Source organism: Bombina bombina, chromosome 3 (genome assembly GCF_027579735.1).
Source record: "Bombina bombina isolate aBomBom1 chromosome 3, aBomBom1.pri, whole genome shotgun sequence".
In the NCBI taxonomy this organism is placed as follows: Eukaryota; Metazoa; Chordata; class Amphibia; order Anura; family Bombinatoridae; genus Bombina; species Bombina bombina.
The window spans coordinates 523,421,023-523,444,868 of record NC_069501.1 but is presented as its reverse complement, the minus strand read 5'-3'; the positions used below and the strand labels follow the sequence as shown (position 1 = coordinate 523,444,868).

The window sequence follows — 23,846 nt, the reverse complement described above, 5'->3', positions numbered from 1 at the left end:
TTGTTCTGAATAAAAAAAAAATTGAATAAGCAATCACATACAAACACTGTAACATTATTGTAATGTAAAAAAAAGTCGTTATTATTTTTGTTACATTTAGCATTATTATAATAATTTGACATTGTTTACATACTAATTCCAAATGTTTCCAAGATACCTCATTTTCTTTCCTTACAGTTTAATCATTTAAATGTAAATACTATTATGACAGGTGCAAGGGCAACAAAAATAGTTTTGTCCGAAAGATTAGTTTCAGATTTTTTAAAACGTTCGGTTCGGCCAAATGTAGACATTCGGTTCAAATGAATATTGGATTTGGATTTGTTACCATTCCAAAGGGAACAGCTAATATAAACAATTAATATTAACCAAAATCTTATATTATAGGATTCGAACAATTAAAATTATGTTTGTGTGTATGTGTGTATATATACGTATATATATATATATATTTGTGTGTGTATGTATATGTTTGTGTGTATATATATATATATATATATATATATAATGTGTATGTGTGTATATATATATATATATATAAGCAAAATGAGTCAGTTGCACTCTCACAAACAATTTCTCCAAGGGCCAGGGTGCTAGAGTAGGTGATATGTAGTAGAATAGAAAACAGCACTCTCTGGACTTAAATTCAAACAGATAGTTTAATAAGTAACATTTCGGGGAATGCTCCCCTTCATCAGACCAACAACATACAAGTGAAGCAAACATTTAAACATACCTAGACCCCTCCCCCTTGTGAAAAACCACCAAAAATGGTTGTCATAGCAACCAGCCTTCCAGTGTATAGTAAATACAAAAAGTCAAACAACATATACAACACTGAACCCCAAACCTAAGTAATCCTTATAGCTGGGCAGTTATAAATAGTTGTACTAAACACATCCCTTTTCCAAGCCAATATTACTATATGGAACATAAGATCAACCATAGAGCATACCTGAGTAACAGGCTGTGTGGGCCTATTAAATGCAGCATAAACAATAAACAATAAATAATCATAGAGAATGGGCAGCACCACACAGAGTAATAGCGTAATTGAGAGATGTGTTACAAAGTAGTTCATCAAACCCCATATTTCATAAATGCCGCGTATAACAAATGCCATAATAATCCAAATGAACTGGATACACCATCCTAGTAACTATAACTCTCCATATGCACAAATACTAAGTAGCAATAGTGGAGATTGCCATACCTAATCGCAACAGTAGCAAAGCTGAGACATCGCGTGAGGCAGAGGAGTAAGCCTCTACAAAGTGTTACAGTCTGCACCGTATCCCTCATAATTAAAGAGGTGCGCATGCGTATCTCATCTGGGCGATCCACCCCTAAGGCACCTATTGGCTGTAGAGGACAAGCCCCTCTATGTGTATGAAATATGACTCTCGAGTACTGGCTTTAACTGTGAACCGGACCCAGCGAAGGTATTTAAATTTAGACACACTAAGGGAAAGATGTGAACAATATATGGAGAAAAGTATATTTAACCCCATAAGTTCATATGTACCTCTAATTACTGGGTGCCTAAGTCCTTATTATGTGTACACCCCAGGCAAATGATAAAGTGAGGGAAATTTACTTATCCTCAGAGTTCGCTTAAGGATTATGCGCAAGATATCCTGGTTCTGTTATATGTGATCCAGTGTAACGGTACATAGACTCTGAGCTAAAGAGAGAATTAATACAAATAGGTTAAACAGATATTGTGATAAAAATGCCGACTGGATCGCATAGTGCAATATCTAGCATGGGGGGTGAGGAAAAAATTGTACACGGAATGGTTAAGCCCTGGTAATCCATAGTCAATTGTCACTTGTGCCAACAAGGGGAGTACTACCCATATAGTCGGCAAGCAGGGATAGGGCAAAAATCAATGTAAAATAGGCATTAAAGGGGGTGACTACTATTAAAAATATCCAATCAGATAAACAACAATGGGAGTCATATCATATCGTGAGAGATCATAAAAAACAATGCCAGTCTATACCCATATTCAGACCTCTGGGGTGTATGGTATCCAATTTGAAGATCCACTCCGCTTCTTTTTGTAGAAGACGAGTGTCCCTATCACCACCCCTAGGCAGAGGGGGTACATGATCAATGAGCTTGAATCTAAGGTCAGAAACAGAGTGACCCATTTCCATGAAATGTCTGGCCACCGGTTGGTCACTCTTCCCTTTTTCAATAGCAGTTCAAATCGCACTCCTATGGTTGGCCATTCTCTTTTTGATGTCGTCCGAGGTTTTACCGATATAAAAAAGGCCACAGCTGCAATTCAACATATACACCACAAATTTCGTGGTGCATGTTAGATAGTGCTTAATCTTGTAGGTTGTATTGTTGTGTGGGTGTCTGAACTGTTTGCATTGCAACATAGAATTGCATGTTACACAACTAGGACATTTGTAAGATCCCCTCTTGGTAATTGGTGTTACTTTATTATAGCTGTCAGTGGGGTCTGTTTTCATCAGAATGTCCTTTAGGTTCCTTCCCCTTTTGTATCCAATCCTAGGTGGTCCATAGTGCCGATAGGGTAATGATGGGTCAGTCTGGATGATCTCCCATTTTTCTTTTAAAGTTGCCCCCAGTGTCCTTGTGCTGGGAGTGTATGACGTGATAAAGTTCATTCTCTTCTGGTTGTCTTGTTTAATAATCTCCATATTCACCTGTGACCTTGCTTCCTTTACAATGTTATTTTTGTATCCCCTGCTGTAAAATCTTGACTCCATTTCATTTAATTGTACCTCCTTCCTTTCAGCTGTAGTATTATTGCGGCAGACTCTCAGCATTTGTGCCCTGGGTATTGCTTTTATGAGCGATCTTGGATGATAGCTGGAGGCGTGTAACAGTGTATTCCTGTCAGTGGTCTTTTTAAAAAGAGTAGTTCCAAGTCTATTGTCAACCTTAAAGATCCTTAGATCCAGGAAGTCCACTTCATTATAACTGGAAACCTCTTTAAGTTGGACTGGACCCCCTATTTCATTCAGGGAAGTGACCCATTCACCAAAGGATTCAATCGTTCCTCTCCAAATTACCATGATATCGTCAATGTACCGCTTGTAAAAAAGTATCTGTGTGTTGTCATATACCTTGAATATGCTTTCCTCAACATACTCCATATATAGATTTGCAAACGCGGGGGCCATGTTCGAACCCATGGCTGTCCCCATGAGTTGCAGGTAGAATCTTCTCTCAAACCTAAAATAGTTCAATTTGAGACAAAGGGATAGAATCTCAACAATAAAACTGGTTGGTGGTCCCACATATGGGCACTTATCAAGGCAGTTGGTGATAATCTCCATCCCTTTCTCATGAGGTATAATGGTATACAGACTTGTGACGTCGAGGCTGGCAAGCACGTCACCTGGTTGTATGTCAGTCAGTGTAGAGAGGTCCGTGATAAGGGCAGAGGAGTCCCGTAAGTAGGACCGCATGTTCACCACTAGGGGTTGTAGCAATGATCCCCGTGCTGAAACAATGGGGCGCCCAGGTGGTTGTATTAACTGTTAGTGTATTTTTGGTAACGTATATAGTATTGGTCTCACTGGGTGGTCTGTAGTCAACCAATCTTTTGTGGTTGAATCTATCCAATTTAAACGTGCTGCATGTTCAATAACAGAATCAATTTGTGTCTTATATTTAATGGTCGGATCATGCATATAGTTAGAAGTGTCCGATAACTGTCTGTCAATTTCTGCTTTGTAATCCTGGTAGTCCTGCAGGACAACTGCACCACCCTTGTCCGCTGGGCTTATGACTATAGTAGAGTCATTCCTGAGGGTTTGTACCGCCTCCCAATCGTTTGCTGTCATGTTGTTTCTGCTGGTCCCATGTTCCCTCTGTCTTAATCTTTGTTGTACAATGCGAGTATAAGTTTTGATGCTTGCATTGGTTGTTGGGGGTTCAAACTTACTGGGTTTCTTAAAAGGGTGTCTGCTATCTTCCAACTCTTTGCCCTGGAAAAAATCTCCCAATTTCAATTGTCTTTGGAAGCGCATAGTATCAATATATGCAGTGAAATCATCAGGTTTAGTTGTGGGTACAAAAGAGAGGCCCTTCATGAGTACTCTCCTCTCATCGTCATTTAGAATATGTTGGCTAAGATTGACAGTCACATCCTCCTCCTTCTGCATGGTAACGGGGGTCTTCTTCCAAAAGCCGCCCCTGCGTGTATGTGGTCTTCGCCCCTTCCTCTGGAGCGGGTAGTAATGCCTAAAAAAGGCTGTGCATTGTGTTGATTCTCTGTCTCCTGTGGACGATCACTTGAGTATTCAGTGTCTGAGCCAGAGCTAGAGTCCACAGTATTCAGTTGTCGGTGTGCATACGTTCTGAACCTCCTTTGTCTTCTTGGTTGGTATTGTGCTCTTTCAACAGGTCCGAGTGTCCACCGATACACTTTCTTATCCTTATAGTCCTCCATAACATAACCCAGCTTTTTATTTTTAAAGGCAATTAGGGCATTGTTATATTCACGTAGTTGGGTATTGATCTTTTCCATCCAATTTTCTGACTTATCTTGTGTTAGGATATGGCTTTTAACTTCCTCCAGAGTACTGATATCTTCTTTTGTCTTCTGCATCTGGCTCCTAACTTCCTCCACCACTAGCAGAATTAAATCCAAGGAGCATTTGTTCAATATAGCCACCCATTTCCTGCAGAAATCAGAGTTTTGTCTGCCTATAGTGGGTACATTATTCATCCTAAAGCCCCTTGGTATCAGTCTTTTTCTGTGGTATTCTGACAGGTAGATGCCATGTAATTTAAGATCTACCTCCTTCTTCTTTAATTTGATCAGTTGGTTATATACGGTCATGGCATTTTCAGCTGGATCCTCAGGTAGAATGGTGTCAAACAAAATCCTTGCTGCATCCAAGTCACTCATGGATAGTGTTTCTGCACCTTCAACATCTGCTGGGATGGTCGCTGTGGCCTGTGTGGGTTCAATGTGTTCCATTGTTGCTTTAGTAGTGAAAAAACACGTCACCAGTGAAACATCCACACCATGGTGATGATATGAGATAAGAACACAAGTCCGGTAATACAACAGAGTGAAGGATCCGAAGTACAATTCCCTGGTGGGTGCATCAGAATGGTGAATAATAAGCAAAATGAGTCAGTTGCACTCTCACAAACAATTTCTCCAAGGGCCAGGGTGCTAGAGTAGGTGATATGTAGTAGAATAGAAAACAGCACTCTCTGGACTTAAATTCAAACAGATAGTTTAATAGGTAACATTTCGGGGAATGCTCCCCTTCATCAGACCAACAACATACAAGTGAAGCAAACATTTAAACATACCTAGACCCCTCCCCCTTGTGAAAAACCACCAAAAATGGTTGTCATAGCAACCAGCCTTCCAGTGTATAGTAAATACAAAAAGTCAAACAACATATACAACACTGAACCCCAAACCTAAGTAATCCTTATAGGTGGGCAGTTATAAATAGTTGTACTAAACACATCCCTTTTCCAAGCCAATATTACTATATGGAACATAAGATCAACCATAGAGCATACCTGAGTAACAGGCTGCATATATTGATACTATGCGCTTCCAAAGACAATTGAAATTGGGAGATTTTTTCCAGGGCAAAGAGTTGGAAGATAGCAGACACCCTTTTAAGAAACCCAGTAAGTTTGAACCCCCAACAACCAATGCAAGCATCAAAACTTATACTCGCATTGTACAACAAAGATTAAGACAGGGGGAACATGGGCCCAGCAGAAACAACATGACAGCAAACGATTGGGAGGCGGTACAAACCCTCAGGAATGACTCTACTATAGTCATACGCCCAGCGGACAAGGGTGGTGTAGTTGTCCTGCAGGACTACCAGGATTACAAAGCAGAAATTGACAGACAGTTATCGGACACTTCTACCTATATGCCTTTACCCAGTGATCCGACCATTAAATATAAGACACAAATTGATTCTGTTATTGAACATGCAGCACGTTTAAATTGGATAGATTCAACCACAAAAGATTGGTTGACTACAGACCACCCAGTGAGACCAATACTATATACGTTACCAAAAATACACAAACAGTTAATACAACCACCTGGGCGCCCCATTGTTTCAGCACGGGGATCATTGCTGCAACCCCTGGCAAAGTTTGTTGACTCTCTACTACAACCCCTAGTGGTGAACATGCGGTCCTACTTACGGGACTCCTCTGCCCTTATCACGGACCTCTCTACACTGACTGACATACAACCAGGTGACGTGCTTGCCAGCCTCGACGTCACAAGTCTGTATACCATTATACCTCATGAGAAAGGGATGGAGATTATCACCAACTGCCTTGATAAGTGCCCATATGTGGGACCACCAACCAGTTTTACTGTTGAGATTCTATCACTTTGTCTCAAATTGAACTATTTTAGGTTTGAGAGAAGATTCTACCTGCAACTCATGGGGACAGCCATGGGTTCGAACATGGCCCCCGTGTTTGCAAATCTATATATGGAGTATGTTGAGGAAAGCATATTCAAGGTATATGACAACACACAGATACTTTTTTACAAGCGGTACATTGACGATATCGTGGTAATTTGGAGAGGAACGATTGAATCCTTTGGTGAATGGGTCACTTCCCTGAATGAAATAGGGGGTCCAGTCCAACTTAAAGAGGTTTCCAGTTATAATGAAGTGGACTTCCTGGATCTAAGGATCTTTAAGGTTGACAATAGACTTGGAACTACTCTTTTTAAAAAGACCACTGACAGGAATACACTGTTACACGCCTCCAGCTATCATCCAAGATCGCTAATAAAAGCAATACCCAGGGCACAAATGCTGAGAGTCTGCCGCAATAATACTACAGCTGAAAGGAAGGAGGTACAATTAAATGAAATGGAGTCAAGATTTTACAGCAGGGGATACAAAAATAACATTGTAAAGGAAGCAAGGTCACAGGTGAATATGGAGATTATTAAACAAGACAACCAGAAGAGAATGAACTTTATCACGTCATACACTCCCAGCACAAGGACACTGGGGGCAACTTTAAAAGAAAAATGGGAGATCATCCAGACTGACCCATCATTACCCTATCGGCACTATGGACCACCTAGGATTGGATACAAAATGGGAAGGAACCTAAAGGACATTCTGATGAAAACAGACCCCACTGACAGCTATAATAAAGTAACACCAATTACCAAGAGGGGATCTTACAAATGTCCTAGTTGTGTAACATGCAATTCTATGTTGCAATGCAAACAGTTCAGACACCCACACAACAATACAACCTACAAGATTAAGCACTATCTAACATGCACCACGAAATTTGTGGTGTATATGTTGAATTGCAGCTGTGGCCTTTTTTATATCGGTAAAACCTCGGACGACATCAAAAAGAGAATGGCCAACCATAGGAGTGCGATTCGAACTGCTATTGAAAAAGGGAAGAGTGACCAACCGGTGGCCAGACATTTCATGGAAATGGGTCACTCTGTTTCTGACCTTAGATTCAAGCTCATTGATCATGTACCCCCTCTGCCTAGGGGTGGTGATAGGGACATTTGTCTTCTACAAAAAGAAGCGGAGTGGATCTTCAAATTGGATACCATACACCCCAGAGGTCTGAATATGGGTATAGACTGGCATTGTTTTTTATGATCTCTCACGATATGATATGACTCTCTCCCATTGTTGTTTATCTGATTGGATATTTTTAATAGTAGTCACCCCCTTTAATGCCTATTTTACGTTGATTTTTGCCCTATCCCTGCTTGCCGACTATATGGGTAGTACTCCCCTTGTTGGCACAAGTGACAATTGACTATGGATTACCAGGGCTTAACCATTCCGTGTACAATTTTTTCCTCACCCCCCATGCTAGATATTGGACTATGCGATCCAGTCGGCATTTTTATCACAATATCTGTTTAACCTATTTGTATTAATTCTCCCTTTAGCTCTGTGTCTATGTACCGTTACACTGGATCACATATAACAGAACCAGGATATCTTGCGCATAATCCTTAAGCGAACTCTGAGGATAAGTAAATTTCCCTCACTTTATCATTTGCCTGGGGTGTACACATAATAAGGACTTAGGCACCCAGTAATTAGAGGTACATATGAACTTATGGGGTTAAATATACTTTTCTCCATATATTGTTCACATCTTTCCCTTAGTGTGTCTAAATTTAAATACCTTCGCTGGGTCCGGTTCACAGTTAAAGCCAGTACTCGAGAGTCATATTTCATACACATAGAGGGGCTTGTCCTCTACAGCCAATAGGTGCCTTAGGGGTGGATCGCCCAGATGAGATACGCATGCGCACCTCTTTAATTATGAGGGATACGGTGCAGACTGTAACACTTTGTAGAGGCTTACTCCTCTGCCTCACGCGATGTCTCAGCTTTGCTACTGTTGCGATTAGGTATGGCAATCTCCACTATTGCTACTTAGTATTTGTGCATATGGAGAGTTATAGTTACTAGGATGGTGTATCCAGTTCATTTGGATTATTATGGCATTTGTTATACGCGGCATTTATGATCCCTGAAGGTACTGTAGACTGAGAACACTGCAATAATCTTTTTGTACAATTGTTGTATAATGTAGTATGCTTATTTTTTGACAATAGAAATATGGGGTTTGATGAACTACTTTGTAACACATCTCTCGATTACGCTATTACTCTGTGTGGTGCTGCCCATTCTCTATGATTATTTATTGTTTATTGTTTATGCTGCATTTAATAGGCCCACACAGCCTGTTACTCAGGTATGCTCTATGGTTGATCTTATGTTCCATATAGTAATATTGGCTTGGAAAAGGGATGTGTTTAGTACAACTATTTATAACTGCCCAGCTATAAGGATTACTTAGGTTTGGGGTTCAGTGTTGTATATGTTGTTTGACTTTTTGTATTTACTATACACTGGAAGGCTGGTTGCTATGACAACCATTTTTGGCGGTTTTTCACAAGGGGGAGGGGTCTAGGTATGTTTAAATGTTTGCTTCACTTGTATGTTGTTGGTCTGATGAAGGGGAGCATTCCCCGAAACGTTACCTATTAAACTATCTGTTTGAATTTAAGTCCAGAGAGTGCTGTTTTCTATTCTACTATATATATATATATATATATATATATATATATATATATATATATATATAGGTATAGATATTTAACTAAAAAATCATCAGGTATATACACAAATATATATTTAAAAATAAAAAGAACATTATCTTCTATGTAAAGAACATTGGAATATAAAATATGAATAATTCACGTTGGGTTGAGTGCACTTGGTCTAACAAGGTGTCAGGTTAGCGTGGGAGCGATAAGTGTATTTTTTTAAGCAGCGCGCTCCATTAAAATCTTTTGGAAGAAATCGTTAACGTGGTTAAGATATCCGAAGTTCTAAAGTTAGAAACTATTTACTTTCAACTTGGAATACATGCGCTAACCCACACACGTTACAAGTTTACTTCTAGCTGTGTTTGCGCTTGAGAGATAGAACTAATGCGACACTTGTAATCTAGCCCTTTAAAGCTTGTTGCAGCAAGATCCATATCATATAGCGAACTCTGTATCTGCCCAGTGCCCTAATCATAATCTCATCCCACTACAACTTGCACTATGTTCTTCCCCCTCGTCCCCCAAAATTATTCTTCATCCAAGCCTTGCACAAATCCTTAACTCCTTTGACATTACGCTCCCAGCTATAACACCCCAACACCTAGGCTGACCATATTGCCGCTTTAAAAAGGAACACATATGAAAAATACATATGTCAGGGTTCTTATACAAATCATTTCTTTAAACAGCCCTGAAAACAGCCCTGACATATGTATTTTTCATATGTGTTCCTTTTTAAAGCGGCAATATGGTCAGCCTACCAACACTTAAACTTCTCCCCAAAATGATGCTCGTGCTCACTCTCACTGCAAATGCTCACATTTGGTGTTTTTTTTGGGAGGGGGTGAGGCTAATATTCTTAAGTGATTGTCCATTTGGTGTTTGGAGACTTTGGAGGGGTTTTCTATTTCAGATATATTAGGAATAAGTATGCCAGGAAGGTGTTGTACAGTGGAGCTGATTTTCTAAATAGGCTTATGTTAGCATATGTTACTCAGTGTAATATATTACGCTGCTTATTTTATGATCACAGCTATCTAATTAATTTGATTTGTAATTATTTTTATTTGCATATTTATTGACATTTAAAATATCCTCTACTTTGTGTTAGATTTTTGGGACTCTTTTCCTCTTCTTAGATTACATTTGACTTTTCAGCAAATTCACTTGACCTACCCATATTACACCCATAGGTGGTGCTGATGCACTTCTCTTTCTTTTGAATATTCCAATATTACTGCACAAAACAAAATTCTGCTTTATTTTAAGCGTGACATTTTTTTTTTCATGGTTGGTACAAAGTTGTTTATCTATAACATTGCCAAGGTTACAATTGCTATTCTGATGACAAAATATATTATATTGAACCAATGCATATTTGATTGCTGAAGTAATATCTACTGAAAGAAAAAAAGAGGATTGTTACATGTGTAATAATAATCAATTATCAGTATTTGCCTAATATCCAGCTAATATCGGTCCTTATTTCAGTCCATCAGAATCCCTATGCTTTTTTCCCCTTTTTTCAAAGCCATTCCAGTCTAATAGAAGCTTCCATTAGCAAACAACGTGAAAATCTATCTAATTGAGTATAAATGATAACAATTGCCTATTGAGTTTGAATGCAGATTTTTTTTTCTTTTACCAAAAATATTATTTCATGGCAAATGAACTATTAATATAATTTTAATTCATTTTATAATTAACATTATTGAAACAGACAGAAGCTTAATTAGGATATTAAAGAAACATTGAGATGTCTGTATTTAAGATTATACAAGTTGAATCATTTAAAAGTCCTGAATGTAGCAACAACGACGTCACCTGTGTTGCAATGTCACAAACATCCTTGACATGAGTGACCCCCTGACCTTGTCAAAATGAAATAACATAAAACAAAGTGTGAAAAAAAATGTGTGCCATAAACAACAGAACCGGCCAAAATTTCCATAATATACTAGTGACCTTGAGAAGGTCTATCGAAATGTCGCTGGGCATAGGTACCTCCAAAGCATTGTAAAGTAGCAAACAACAACTACCAGACAGAACAATAGAGAGATGAACTCAACTGGGCTCAGAATAGAAGCTGAAATAAAGTTTGTTGCTTAATCTCTCCTTACTCCCAGGGTACAATCTCTTTTAGAACACAATGCTTATCACAGAGGAGAAATTTCCTGTAGCATATCAGTCTGACCTTGCCAAATGACAGTCCAGCACCAAAATACCAGGCAAATCTCCTCTGAACAAGAGAAAACAACAAACCCCAGTCATACGTTTCAACCTCTATGGGGCTCATCAGTGAGGTGTTGTTGCATCCCTCTAGGGTAGGGCATGTGTGCAATAAACCTCCTTGCTTAGTCCCTCCTTACTCATACATAGAGATGGAAACGTACATCTGGGGTTTGTTGTACTGCCATTTGGCAGGATCAGACTGATATGCTACAGGAAATGTCTCCTTTGTAAAAGGCATAGTGTGTTAGATGAGATTGTACCCTGGGAGTAATGAGATACTAAAGCAAGGAAGTTTTTTTTTCAGCTGTTCTGAGCCCAGTTGAGTCTCTCTCTATTTTTCTGCTTTAACCACAACTATTAGCCCTGACTGGCTAATGATCTGTGTTCTGCTCAAGAGCTGCAATGCTTGAAGCTACAATTTTTTTTATAAATTTGAGTAACATAGATGTTTAACTTTTGTGAGAGTTAAACAATAATTAGACATGTGCATTCGTTTAGCTTCTCATACTGTTTATTATTCCTTTAAAAAGGCACATTCAACACCAGAATTTTTATTGTTTAAAAAGAAAGATGATCCCTTTATTACCCATTCCCCAGTTTTGCATAACCAACACTGTTATATAAATGCACTTTTTAGCTCTGTGATTACCTTGTATCTAAGCTTCTGCAAACTGCACCCTTATTTCAGTTCATTTGACAGACTTGCATTTTAGCCTATTAGTGCTCACTCCAGGGTAACTTCACGTGCATGAGCTCAATGCATTCAGATTAGAGGCAGTTTTCAAGGTCTAAGAAATTAGCATATGAACCTCCTAGGTTTAGCTTTCAACTGAGAATACCAAGAGAACAAAGCAAAATTGGTGATAAAAGTAAATTGGAAAGTTGTTTAAAATTACATTGCCTATTTAAATCATGAAAGGTTTTTGTTGGACTTGGCTGTCCCTTTAAACGTGAACATTTTAAAATAATAAGCTAGTCAGACTTTCAAGTAACAAGTGAATGTCCCTTATTTACCAAAAAAGGAATAAAAACATATTAAAGGGACAGTCAACACCAGAATTTTTGTTGTTTAAAAAGAAGGATAATCCCTTTATTACCCATTCCCCAGTTTTGCATAACCAACACTGTTATAGAAATACACTTTTTACCTCTGTGATTACCTTTTATCTAAAACTCTGCAAACTGCCCCCTTATTTCAGTTCTTTTGACAGACATGCATTTTAACCAATCAGTGCTGTCTCCAGGGTAGCTTCAGGTGCATGAGCTCAATGTTATCTATATGAAACACATGAACTAATGCCCTCTAGTGGTCAAAATGCATTTAGATTAGAGGCAGTCTTCAATGTCTAAGAAATTAGCATATGAGCCTCCTAGAATTAGCTTTCAACTAAGAATATGAAGAGAACAAAGCAAAATTGGTGATAAAAGTAAAATGGAAAGTTGTTTAAAATTACATTCCCTTTTTTGGACTTGACTGTTCCTTTAATAATAATAGTTTCACTTGTTCTGACATAATTCTAAAATCTTAGTTCAATATTGATAATTCCTGACCTTCTGTCCACGATCCTTTGAAGCTAATACAGACTGTTCCACACTTCTCAATAGATAATTAAGAATGTGTATTTGTACCAATTTTTGTAAATTTGAGTAGCATGTACAGTTAAATTAAAACGAATTTCATAACTTATTTTAGTTTCATAAAAAAAGTTTGAGTGTCTCTAACAAAATTTTGCACTAGCATGTCATCTTAAGCATCATAAGATGCTCACAATCTACACATGATTTAAAGGGACAATTAAGTATTTAATATATCCAGTTCCTTAACAGAATTGCAATACAGAACACTTTAGAGTGTGCTACCTTTTCAAATAATGCCTGGGGTGCTATAGACTGTAAATGGCTGTGGGGCCTGCACATCAACAATAAAAACACATGCTTGACTAAGGACAAAACATGCATATTTTACATTATTCCTTGTATGACAATCCTTCTTTAAGTTACTCATTAAAGTGAATGCATACCTTCAATATCCCTTTAATAAAGAATTCTGTAAAACCAAAATTACTCTTTGGATATTTTTATATCATCAAATAAAATCTAACTAGCTGCAACTCTTCTGAAATTTGCAAATATTCTGTTGTACTTAACATATACTCACACTTTGTCAAGATATGCAGGCCGCTTTTTCTTAGGGGTCAGAAGCACCACCCCAAATATTGTAATAAGAAAAAGTGCAATGACTGTACCAATCACTGCTCCAGCTGCTGCCAACGAAGATGTTGTCTTTAATGGAGAATCTGAAATGCAAAGTGATATCATATTCAAATATAACATTAAAGACTTTATATATATATACTAGTGGTAAAGCCCCTGTACACGGGTCATTTTCTGTAGTGCAGCAGTCCCACCCATCCGCGCTCCTGCCCGGTCACGCCCCCGCCATGCCCGCTCCTGTCCGACCATGCCCCTGTCACACCCGCTCCTGCACGGTCACGCCCCCGCCACACCCGCCCACCCTCTCTGCTGTCTGAACTACAGCCCCAACTACCCCTCAGTACAGATAGTCTGAGAGTGCAGACAGCATGCGACCGAGAGGCATGGCATGTTGACACTGGTGTTTGGCTGCAATCTTTTGTTTTTGCGTGCAACCGACGACGGCGACAGACACGTTACAAACACATTTATAGTATAGATATATATCAACTCAATGTAAACCCCTACTCGGCAAATGTATGTGGGGAGTACCATTTGAAAAAGGCTCACGTGTGAGCCGAAACATTATGGCTTAGGGCCTTCTGTTTGGATTTTACTCTGCATATAAAAGTCTTGTTGTCTACATTCCTGTGTTTTTCCTGCTTTTGTACTCCCACATACATTGGTCGAGTAGGGATTTACATTGAGTTTGGATGAAGGTATTAGCAGTGCACCAGGAGGTTGTATTGGTAGGTGTTTGCCATTTCCCAGCTGGTGAAGTATATATATATAATACCTGAAAACCATCTTGAAATTGATCAACAAATATTGCTGTTTTTATGCATTTAGTTCAGTCAAACACACTCCTATTGCTCAAAATGCAAGGCTTATCTGATTGTATTGATTGAATTATACAATGTAGGTATTTCCTGTTGCTTAATACAAATATTAAGCAAATATTATAAGCAAATGTTTAGATTGTACCTCCCAATCCATAAACATATATTTAATGGGACATTAAACATTAAATAAATGCTAGATAGAATGATGCATTCAAAGAAAAGATTAGTCTGAGAATAACATGTAGATATATTTTTTGTAGTTTCATTAGCTGTTTAAATATTTACAAAATAAGTGTAAAGTTTTAGTGTTTATAAAAGAATGGGAGCTGCCATGTTGTAACTTAGGTTACCTTCTCTGCTGTGGCCAATTAGGGGCAGTTATAAATAGGTCACTAGAATGTGGCTGTGCAGCTAATGGCTGTGTGGAATACAATAGTGTTCTGCACTTCTTTCCAAAGGAACTGAAAAGCTCACAATTTCAGAATAGTATTACAGGAAAGGGGGACAAAATACTGCACTGGAAGTTTTCCTGTCTGCCTATAAATTAAATATCCTGAGGATTCTCACATACTATTTTGGGAAATTACATTTGCCTTTCTAAAACAGCACACAAATTGCAAATATATGAACTCGAATACTGCAGTCTGTGTATGATAATGATATAAATGTCTGTTACTTTCAAATGTTTAACAACCTAACCATGCTTGTATTTCTCTCAGGTTGCCAATAATCTGTTTGCACGCATGTGGCCGTATATATTAGTCAGCATAGATCCCATACAGTGACCCACACTAGAGATTTCTCCTTCTCAAACTGTCTAAATAAATTAACCCCTAAACTGCCATCCCCCCAAATCGCAAACTACCTAAATAAAATATTAACACCTTAATCACCATCCCCTCACAACGCAAAGTAATAAACTATCATCTAAACCCCCTATCCTAACACCCTCTAATTTAACCCAAATTACAATACCCATAAATTTAATTTAAAAAATCCTAACTACTTTAAAATAAAAAAAACTTACCTGCAAAATTAAATTAAAACCTAATCTTACCTTAAAAAACTACCATTACATAAAAAAATTACAAAAAATAAAAAAAATCCTATCATTACAAAAAATAACAAATGAAATTACCAAAAAAATAATAATTCATTAATACCCCTTAAAAAAACTAAATAAAAAAAAATGCTATTATAAAAATAAACTACCAATAGCACTTTAAAGGGCCTTTTGAAGGGCATTGCCCTAAAGCAATCAGCTCTTTTGGTTAAAAAACCCCCCACACTAAACTCTCTAACATTACAACTCCCCATCCCCCAAAATAATAAAAAGTAACTAAAAAAAACAACTAAATTACCCATTGCCCAAAAAGGGCATTTGGTTGGGTATGTGCTGTCCAAAAACCAAAAAAAAACACTAATCTAAAAAAAAAAACATCCCAAAAAACTAACTCTAACTCCAAAGTTGATACTCACAGACTTGATATATCAGTGGAACAAAAATGGATTGCAAAATTGCGATTGCGCTAGCTCAAAACCGTTTGCATCTCACTCTAGCCCGAGGTGTATTGATAATGGAAAGTACCATGAACCAACAGTTATAAAAACTAATAAAACAAACAAAACAGGATTATCAATGAGCTACAGAAAACAGATTGAGATTTTTTTTTTAAGATGTTTGGGCATATTTATCAAAGCGTCAACGTCAAAATCGGCAAATGTTGAAATTTGTGACATAATATATAATCCCGCGATCTCAATCCGACGCAGATCGATGCGAGTTGAAAACAGTAGTATTCAAGCAGAATTCTGTTAATTCGCCCTCCTAATCAACACTATTCAAATTTCTCACTAAGTTTTAAAAATTCTACATTTACGCTCGCATCTTTTCCGACTAAGAGTACTTAGTTTTCAATCCGCCACCCTTGAGGTTGCAGATGCCATAGAACTCAATGGGAGTCTGAAAACACAGAAAGCTTATTTTCAATGCTGCAAGAAAATGAAGAATATTACATAATAAAAGTAAATTAGAAACTTTATTAAAATTGTATACCCTTTTTAAATCAATCAATATTATTGCTCTATATTTGGTGCACTAGTAGATATAGGGATAAAAATGAAAAAAAAACTAAATTTTTGCTTACCTGATAAATTTCTTTCTTTCTTGACACAGTGAGTCCACGGATCATCATCAATTACTGTTGGGAATATCACTCCTTGCCAGCAGGAGGAGGCAAAGTGCACCACAGCAAAGCTGCTAAATATCACTCCACTACCCACAATCCCCCAGTCATTCGACCAAAGGGAAAGGAGAGAAAGGAAGTAACTCAAGGTGCAGAGGTGCCTAAAGTTTATATAAAAATAAACGGTCTGAATAAAATATGAGACTTCATATGCCAAGCGAATAACGCTCTTCAGCCAAAGGGAAAGTGAGGTAGCCGTAGCTTTCTGACCCTTGCATTTCCCAGAAAAGCATACAAACAATGCAGAAGAATGACGAAAGTCCTTAGTTGCCTGCAAATAAAATTTTAGCGCTCGCACAACATCCAGATTATGTAACAAGCGTTCTTTGTGAGAAGAAGGATTAGGATACAAAGAAGGTACAACGATTTCCTGATTAATATTCTTGACCGAAACAACCTTGGGCAGGAAACCAAACTTAGTAGGCAGAACCACCTTATCAGAGTGAAATATAAGATAAGGGGAATCACACTGTAAAGCAGAGAGTTCAGAAACTCTCTGAGCAGAGGAAATAGCAACAAGATAACATCCTAATATCTAAAGAATGCATAGGCTCAACTGGAGCCTGTTGTAAAACTTTAAGAACAAGTTTAAGACTCCATGGAGGAGTAACAGGTTTAAACACAGGCCGAATTCTAACCAAGGCCTGACAAAAAAATTGCACGCCTGGCACATCCGCCAAGAGTTTATATAACAAAATAGACAATGCCGAAATATAAGCCTTTAGAGTACTTACCGACAAACACTTCTCCAGACCATCCTGGAGAAGGGACAAAATCCTAGGAATCCTTACTTTACTCCAAGAGTATTCTTTGGATTCACACCAATACAAGTATTTATGCCAGATCTTATGGTAAATCCTGTGAGCCACAGGCTTAGGTGCCTGAATCAAGGTCTCAATGACGACTCTGAAAATCCACGCTTAGATAAAACTAGGGGTTCAATCTCTAAGCAGTCAGCTTCAGAGAAATGAGATTTGGATGAAGGAAGGGACCCTGAAGTAGAAGGTCCTTCCTCAGAGGCAGTCTCCAAGGTGGAAAGGATGGCTATGAGAATTACAGACGTCCTTTCCTGCTTGATTCGAGCAATGACTCTTGGAAGAAGTGCGAACAGAGGAAACAGGTATGCTAGACTGAAGTTCCAAGGAACTGCCAGAGCAACAATCAGAAATGCCTGCGGATCTCTTGACCTCGAGCCGTATCTCGATACTTTGGCATTCTTATGAAAAGCAATGAGATCCAACTCCAGCTGCCTCTGCATGCAGGTCAAGCTGGAAAACACATCTGAATGAAGTTCCCACTCCCCTGGATGAAAAGTCTGTCTGCTCAGAAAATCCACTTCCCGATTGTCCACTCCTGGGATGTGGATCGCAGAAAGACAGCAGTTGTGGGTCTCCAAGCACTGAATAATTTGGGCCACCTCTGTCATGGCCAAGGAACTCCAAGTTCCCCCCTGGTGGTTGATGTAAGGCCACCAAGGTTATATTGTCTGACTGGAATCTGATAAACTGGGCTAAGGCTAACTGAGGCCAGGCCAGAAGAGCATTGAAGATTGCTCTCAGCTCCAAGATGTTTATGGGCAGGACTGACTCCTCCTGGGTCCATAAGCCCTGAGCCTTGAATGAGCCCCATACTGCTCCCCAACCTAGAAGGCTGGCATCCGTGGTCACAATCACCCAGGAGGGTCTGCTGAAGCAAGTACCCTGGGAGAGATTATCCTGAGAAAGCCAACACGGAAGAGTTTATTGACGCCTGATCTAGATCTACACGCGGAGACAGGTCCGTATAGTCCCTGTTCCATTGTCTGAGAATGCATAACTGCAGAGGTCTGAGATGTAACCGAGCAAAGAAATGATGTCCATGGAAGCCACCATCAGACCGATTACCTCCATACATTGAGCCACTGATGGCCATGGAGAGGACTGAAGGACAAAACAAGAGTCAGAAAAATCTTCATTAACAGGGTGTCTATTCTGGTCCCCAAAAATATGACCCTTGTAGCTGGAACCAGAGAACTTTTTTCCCGATTCACCTTCCATCCATGGGATCGAAGAAAAGACAACAAGATCTCCATATGAGATTCTGCTTGTTGAAAAGATGGCGCCTGAACCAGAATGTCGTCCAGATAAGGTGTTACTGCAATGCCCCGAGATCGAAGCACAGCTAAAAGAGCCCCCAGAACCTTTGAAAAAAATCTGGGAGCTGTGGCAAGGCCGAATGGAAGGGCCACAAACTGGAATGATTGTCCAAAAAGGCAAATCTCAGAAACTTGTGATGGCCCCTGTGAATGGGAACATGAAGGTATGCATCCTTTAGGTTTATGGTTGTCATGAACTGACCCTCTTGTACCAAGGGAAGACCAAGGGAAGAATAGAGCGTATAGTCTCCATCTTGATCAATGATACGACTAATGAGTACTCCTATATGCTCACAAAATTAGTTGCACATCCAGTGCAATATTCAGCAGACAGAGGCTTCAGAGCTGCACGGCTGACTAAATCTCCCCTAGAATGGGCAGCACACTCAGCTCACAAATGGTTTCCTCCAAGCGTCTCCCACAACAAGCACAGCAACGCGTTTCTTAGCGATAACGCCAATGTTTTGTTGCTAGACCTTAGCATGGATGGATTAGCCAATAGACTGCGGCTAGAGAGGGGTGTGTGAATTTCTAGGATTGTGATGTGATATCAACTGTTTATAAAGAGCAAGGTGAGGTATGAGCGATACAGCATAATGAAATGGCGTTATCACTGAGAAACGTGTTGCTGTGCTTGTTTTATGTTTTAAACTGATTTTTAAAAAAGACATTGCCTACCGACACCTTGCTCATGGATTTTTGGATTCCTGGATCCCTTCTTCTTGGTCCCTTTTGGATTGGTGTGGGAGACGCTTGGAGGAAACAGTGTGCTGCCCATTCTAGGGGAGATTGAGTCAGCTGAGCGGCTCTAAAGCCTTGGTCTGCTGAATATTGCACTGGATGTGCAACTTATTTTGTGAGTATATAGGAGTACTCATTAGTCGTATCATTGGCTATTACATTATTACACTATTGGGCACCTCTTTTTGCTCCTATCTAGGATGATGTGCTGCTTCTGATTCTTTCTGAAGAGAGCTGCCCCGTCGTTAGAACACTGGTCTTCTACAAAGAACACTTAAATATTCAAGCAAACTTTCACATAATTTTTTTGATCTCAAACTTTTCGTTTTAAAATTCAACACTTCATTAATTTGAACACGCACTTGGACACTTTTTTAATCATATATGGACACTTTAATTAACTTTTTGTAAAATTAGAAATCGGATGAATTTTGTTATCTCATTTAGAGCCACAAATTATTCATTTAATTATTATTATTATTTTTTTAGCACTTTTATAGATTGAACTTGAATATCAATTTGTACTTAATTGTTTTGTTACGATATTTGGCGCACCCTTATTTTACTCATATTGGTTTGGGTTTATTATATTTTTCTCTGAGAAACTTGTTAAAAGGGACAGTAAACACCAGAATTTTTGTTGTTTAAAAATGTAGATAATCCCTTTATTCCCCATTCCCCAATTTTGCATAACCAACACAGTTATAATACTATACTTTTTACGTCTGTGATTACCTTGTATCTATGCCTCTGCAAACTGCCCCCTTATTTCATTTCTTTTGACAGACATGCATTTTTAGCCCATTAGTGCTTGCTCTTAGGAGCTTCACGTGCTGGAGCTCAATGTTATCTATATGAAACACATGAACTAACGCCCTCTGTCAAAATGCTTTCCAATTAGAGGCAGTCTTCAAGGTCTAAGAAATTAGCACATGAACCTCATAGATTTGGCTTTCAACTAAGAATACCAAGTGAACAAAGAAAAATTGGTAATACAAGTAAATTGGAAAGTTGTTTAAAATTACATGCCCTATTTAAACCATGAAAGATTTTTTGTGACTTTACTGTCCCTTTAAACATTTTAGATCTAGGATTGGTTGAAAAGTTCTCTCCTTTTTGGGAACTACGAACAGATTTGAGTAAAATCCCAGACCCCTTTCCTGAAAGGGAACTGGAGCTATTAACCCCAGGGTGGCAAGGTACTTGACACAATGTAAGAACGCCTCAATTTTTATCTGGTCTACAGATAATCTGAAGTCTATTTTGTATCCCTGGGAGACAATGTCCACCGCCCAGGGATCCGGTACATCTCTTATCCAAGCCTGGGAAAAAAGAGAGAGTCTGCCCCCTACAAGATCCGCTTTTATATTGGGGGCCAACCCTTCATGCTGACTTGGAATCAGCTGAAGGCTTCCAGGAAGACTTGGCTTGATCTTGCTTGGAGGAAGGAGAGGAAGACTTGCCTTTAATTGAAATATTTTTTTATTGAATTTCTGATGAACAACATACAAATCATAGGCATTGAAAAAGGGTGGATCACCTTATACACTTATATCAAACAGATAAAACTGTGACATCCCCTCACTGACGTCAAGTGTACATTTCTCAACATACTGGCAGGTCTCATACCTCCATCCCCTTTATAAAAACAGATAGTTAACAGAACATCAAAAACTAAAACACTTAACTCCCCCTACCCTCCCTCCTCCCCCCTCCAGGTGTTTCCCATCTCCTCAGGTGTCCCACTGATTCTTTTAATCTATTATTTTGTCATCTCTCCATTTAAGAGGAAGAAGAATTTGTCAGCTGAACTATACTAGAGGTCAAGAATGTCCGGTCTTTCTAGATATGAGTTACCAATACGTAAAGGATTCTCCCTGTACCTATCTTATCTACCCTACCTTCCTGAACTTTCTCTCTCATCTCTTTCTTGAGTGGTGTGTGAATTGGTGTGGCCTTTCAAGATCCAGTAAAACCATACTTTCTGAAACTGCTCCGTGTTCCCTTGTGCCCATGCTGCCATGATATAGATATCTTTTATCTTATCCAATACCTCCGCCCATCCCGGCGCAGTCACCTTCCAGTGTCTGGCTATGCATATACGTAGGCATGTACAAAGTGTCCTAATAAAAGTGTTGATCGCAGAGTTCAGTGTACCCACCTATTCGTGCAGAAGTGCCTGAGTTATCGTTAATTCGATTCTTTCATCCAATGTATCACTAATTAGCCTCGAAAGCCTATCCCAGAGTGGTCGTACTCGTGAGCAGTCCCACCACATATGTCTGTACGTCCCTCGCTCCCCACACCCTCTGTAGCAAAGGGCACTATTCATAGTGGGAATGTGAGCTGTCCTTTCCGGCGTAAGGTACCACATAAAGGTTACCTTCAGACAATTTTATTTCATATCTGCACTAAGTATCCCCTTCCCAGTGTCTGATATAATCTTTTCCCAATTTTTCTGTTCTCTCACCTCTCCCACATCTCTCTCCCATCTCTCCATAAGGGGAGACTTAAGGGTAATCTTCTTTCCTTGTAGCACCAAATATATCTGAGATATAACATGTTTTTCCCTAGATTCTGTGCTACATATCTTTTCTAGAGCGGTGAAAGGTTGGTTTGATCTATTTGCCCTGTATTTGGAGATAGCAGATGAAATCTGCAGGTAAAGAAACCAGTTCAGTGTGTATGGTAGGATTTTATCCCTAATCTGGTTAAATGTAAGGATTGATGTCCCACTCAGGAAATCTGCAACCCTATAAACACCCTTATTTTCCCATTTTCCCACTGCTTTTCTAAGATCCATAGGTAACAGAAACTTTAAGGGTAGTAATAGAGAGTAAGGGCTAAATAAATTTATCTGTTTGGTTATCTTGTGCCAGGTGTGTAATGCTTCCTGTGTCACTGGTGATCTGTATGCAAGTTTTTTTGTGTTCCATAAGGGATCCCATAAAATATCTGCTGAGCTCTCACAACCTTCAATATCCGCCTCTATTTTTGGCCAGATAACCCCCTGAAAATTTTTCTCCATAATGATAAATTGTGCCAGCCTGGAGGCCTGGTAATAGTCCACCAGGTTCGGGACCCCCACTCCCCACATCTGTCTATGTTGTTTCAGTATCTGTGACGCTATTCTTGCTTTCCCGTCTCCTCTCAGGAACCGAAATAAATCTGCTTGTAAGGCGTTTAGATCTGCTAGGGGGATCCCAATCAGCAGAGTTCTAAAAAGATACAAAATCCTGGGTAGGACATTCATTTTTAGTGCCATGAGTCTCCCGTACCATGAGAATCTGCCCTTTTTCCAGTTATTAAGATCTCTTCTGATAGCTTTATATAGGGGTACATAATTTAATCTATATAGATCTGAGAAGGTGCTATTCCATCTTGATCCCTAAATAAGTGATGTGAGTTTTTGCCCATGTGATATTGAAATTTAATTTTATCGACTTCTTTGTATGTGCTGGGAGGCAGATCGGCAAAGCCTCACATTTATCCAGGTTAACTTTGTAACCTGAAATTTCTGCAAATTTTCCTAATATATTATACAGGTTAGGTAAAGAAATCAAGGGTCTGGTTAACGTCAGTAAGACATCATCCGCAAATAATGTCAATTTATATTCGTTGTTGGTCACCCGTACCCCAGACACATCCACTGATTGTCTAATAAGTGCTGCTAGTGGTTCTATACTGATGGCAAATAAAAGTGGCGAGAGTGGGCACCCTTGACGGGTCCCGTTTAAAATATCAATGGACCTTGAGATGTATCCTGCTGCTCCCACCACCGCCGTCGGCCTTGAGTATATAGCAGTAAGTGCCTTCATAAATGCCCCCTTAAAACCCATACTTTCCAGGACTTTAAACATATAGGACCAGTCTACCCTATCGAACGCCTTTTCCGCGTCAAGTGATAGAAGTAGTGATGGCGTCGTAGTCTGTTTTAAGTAATCTACTAGAGTCAAAATTCTTCTCACATTGTCTGGGGCTTTCCTATCCTTAATGAATCCAACTTGATCTTTATGAATTAATGTTGGTAAAATCAATTTAAGTCTGTTAGCTATAATTTTAGTGAATATCTTGAGATCTGTATTAATCAAGGAGATGGGCCTATAATTTTGACAATATTTCGGGTTTTTCCCTACTTTTGGTATCACCACTATCTTAGCTTGTAACATATCTTTAGGTAGTTTCCCTCCTGCTAGTATACCATTGCAAAAAGTCAAAAAATGGGGTAGTAACTCTCTCTTAAATAATTTATAGTATTCCCCCGTCAAACCATCTGGGCCTGGTGCTTTTCCCGTTTTAAGGTCTCTAATTACTGTCAGTATTTCCATAGCTGTAATGTC

The 23,846-nt window shown here is 39.0% G+C and overlaps 1 protein-coding gene across 1 annotated transcript in view; it reads right to left on the bottom strand.

The window, feature by feature from the left end:
* The window catches only part of NECTIN3 (nectin cell adhesion molecule 3), a 485,985-nt gene that overhangs the window by 78,338 nt on the left and 383,801 nt on the right, over positions 1-23,846 (bottom strand). Inside the window, exon 6 of the mRNA XM_053706944.1 lies at positions 13,509-13,647. Coding sequence (XP_053562919.1) covers positions 13,509-13,647 — 139 coding nt within the window. The remainder of the gene's footprint in view (positions 1-13,508; positions 13,648-23,846) is intronic.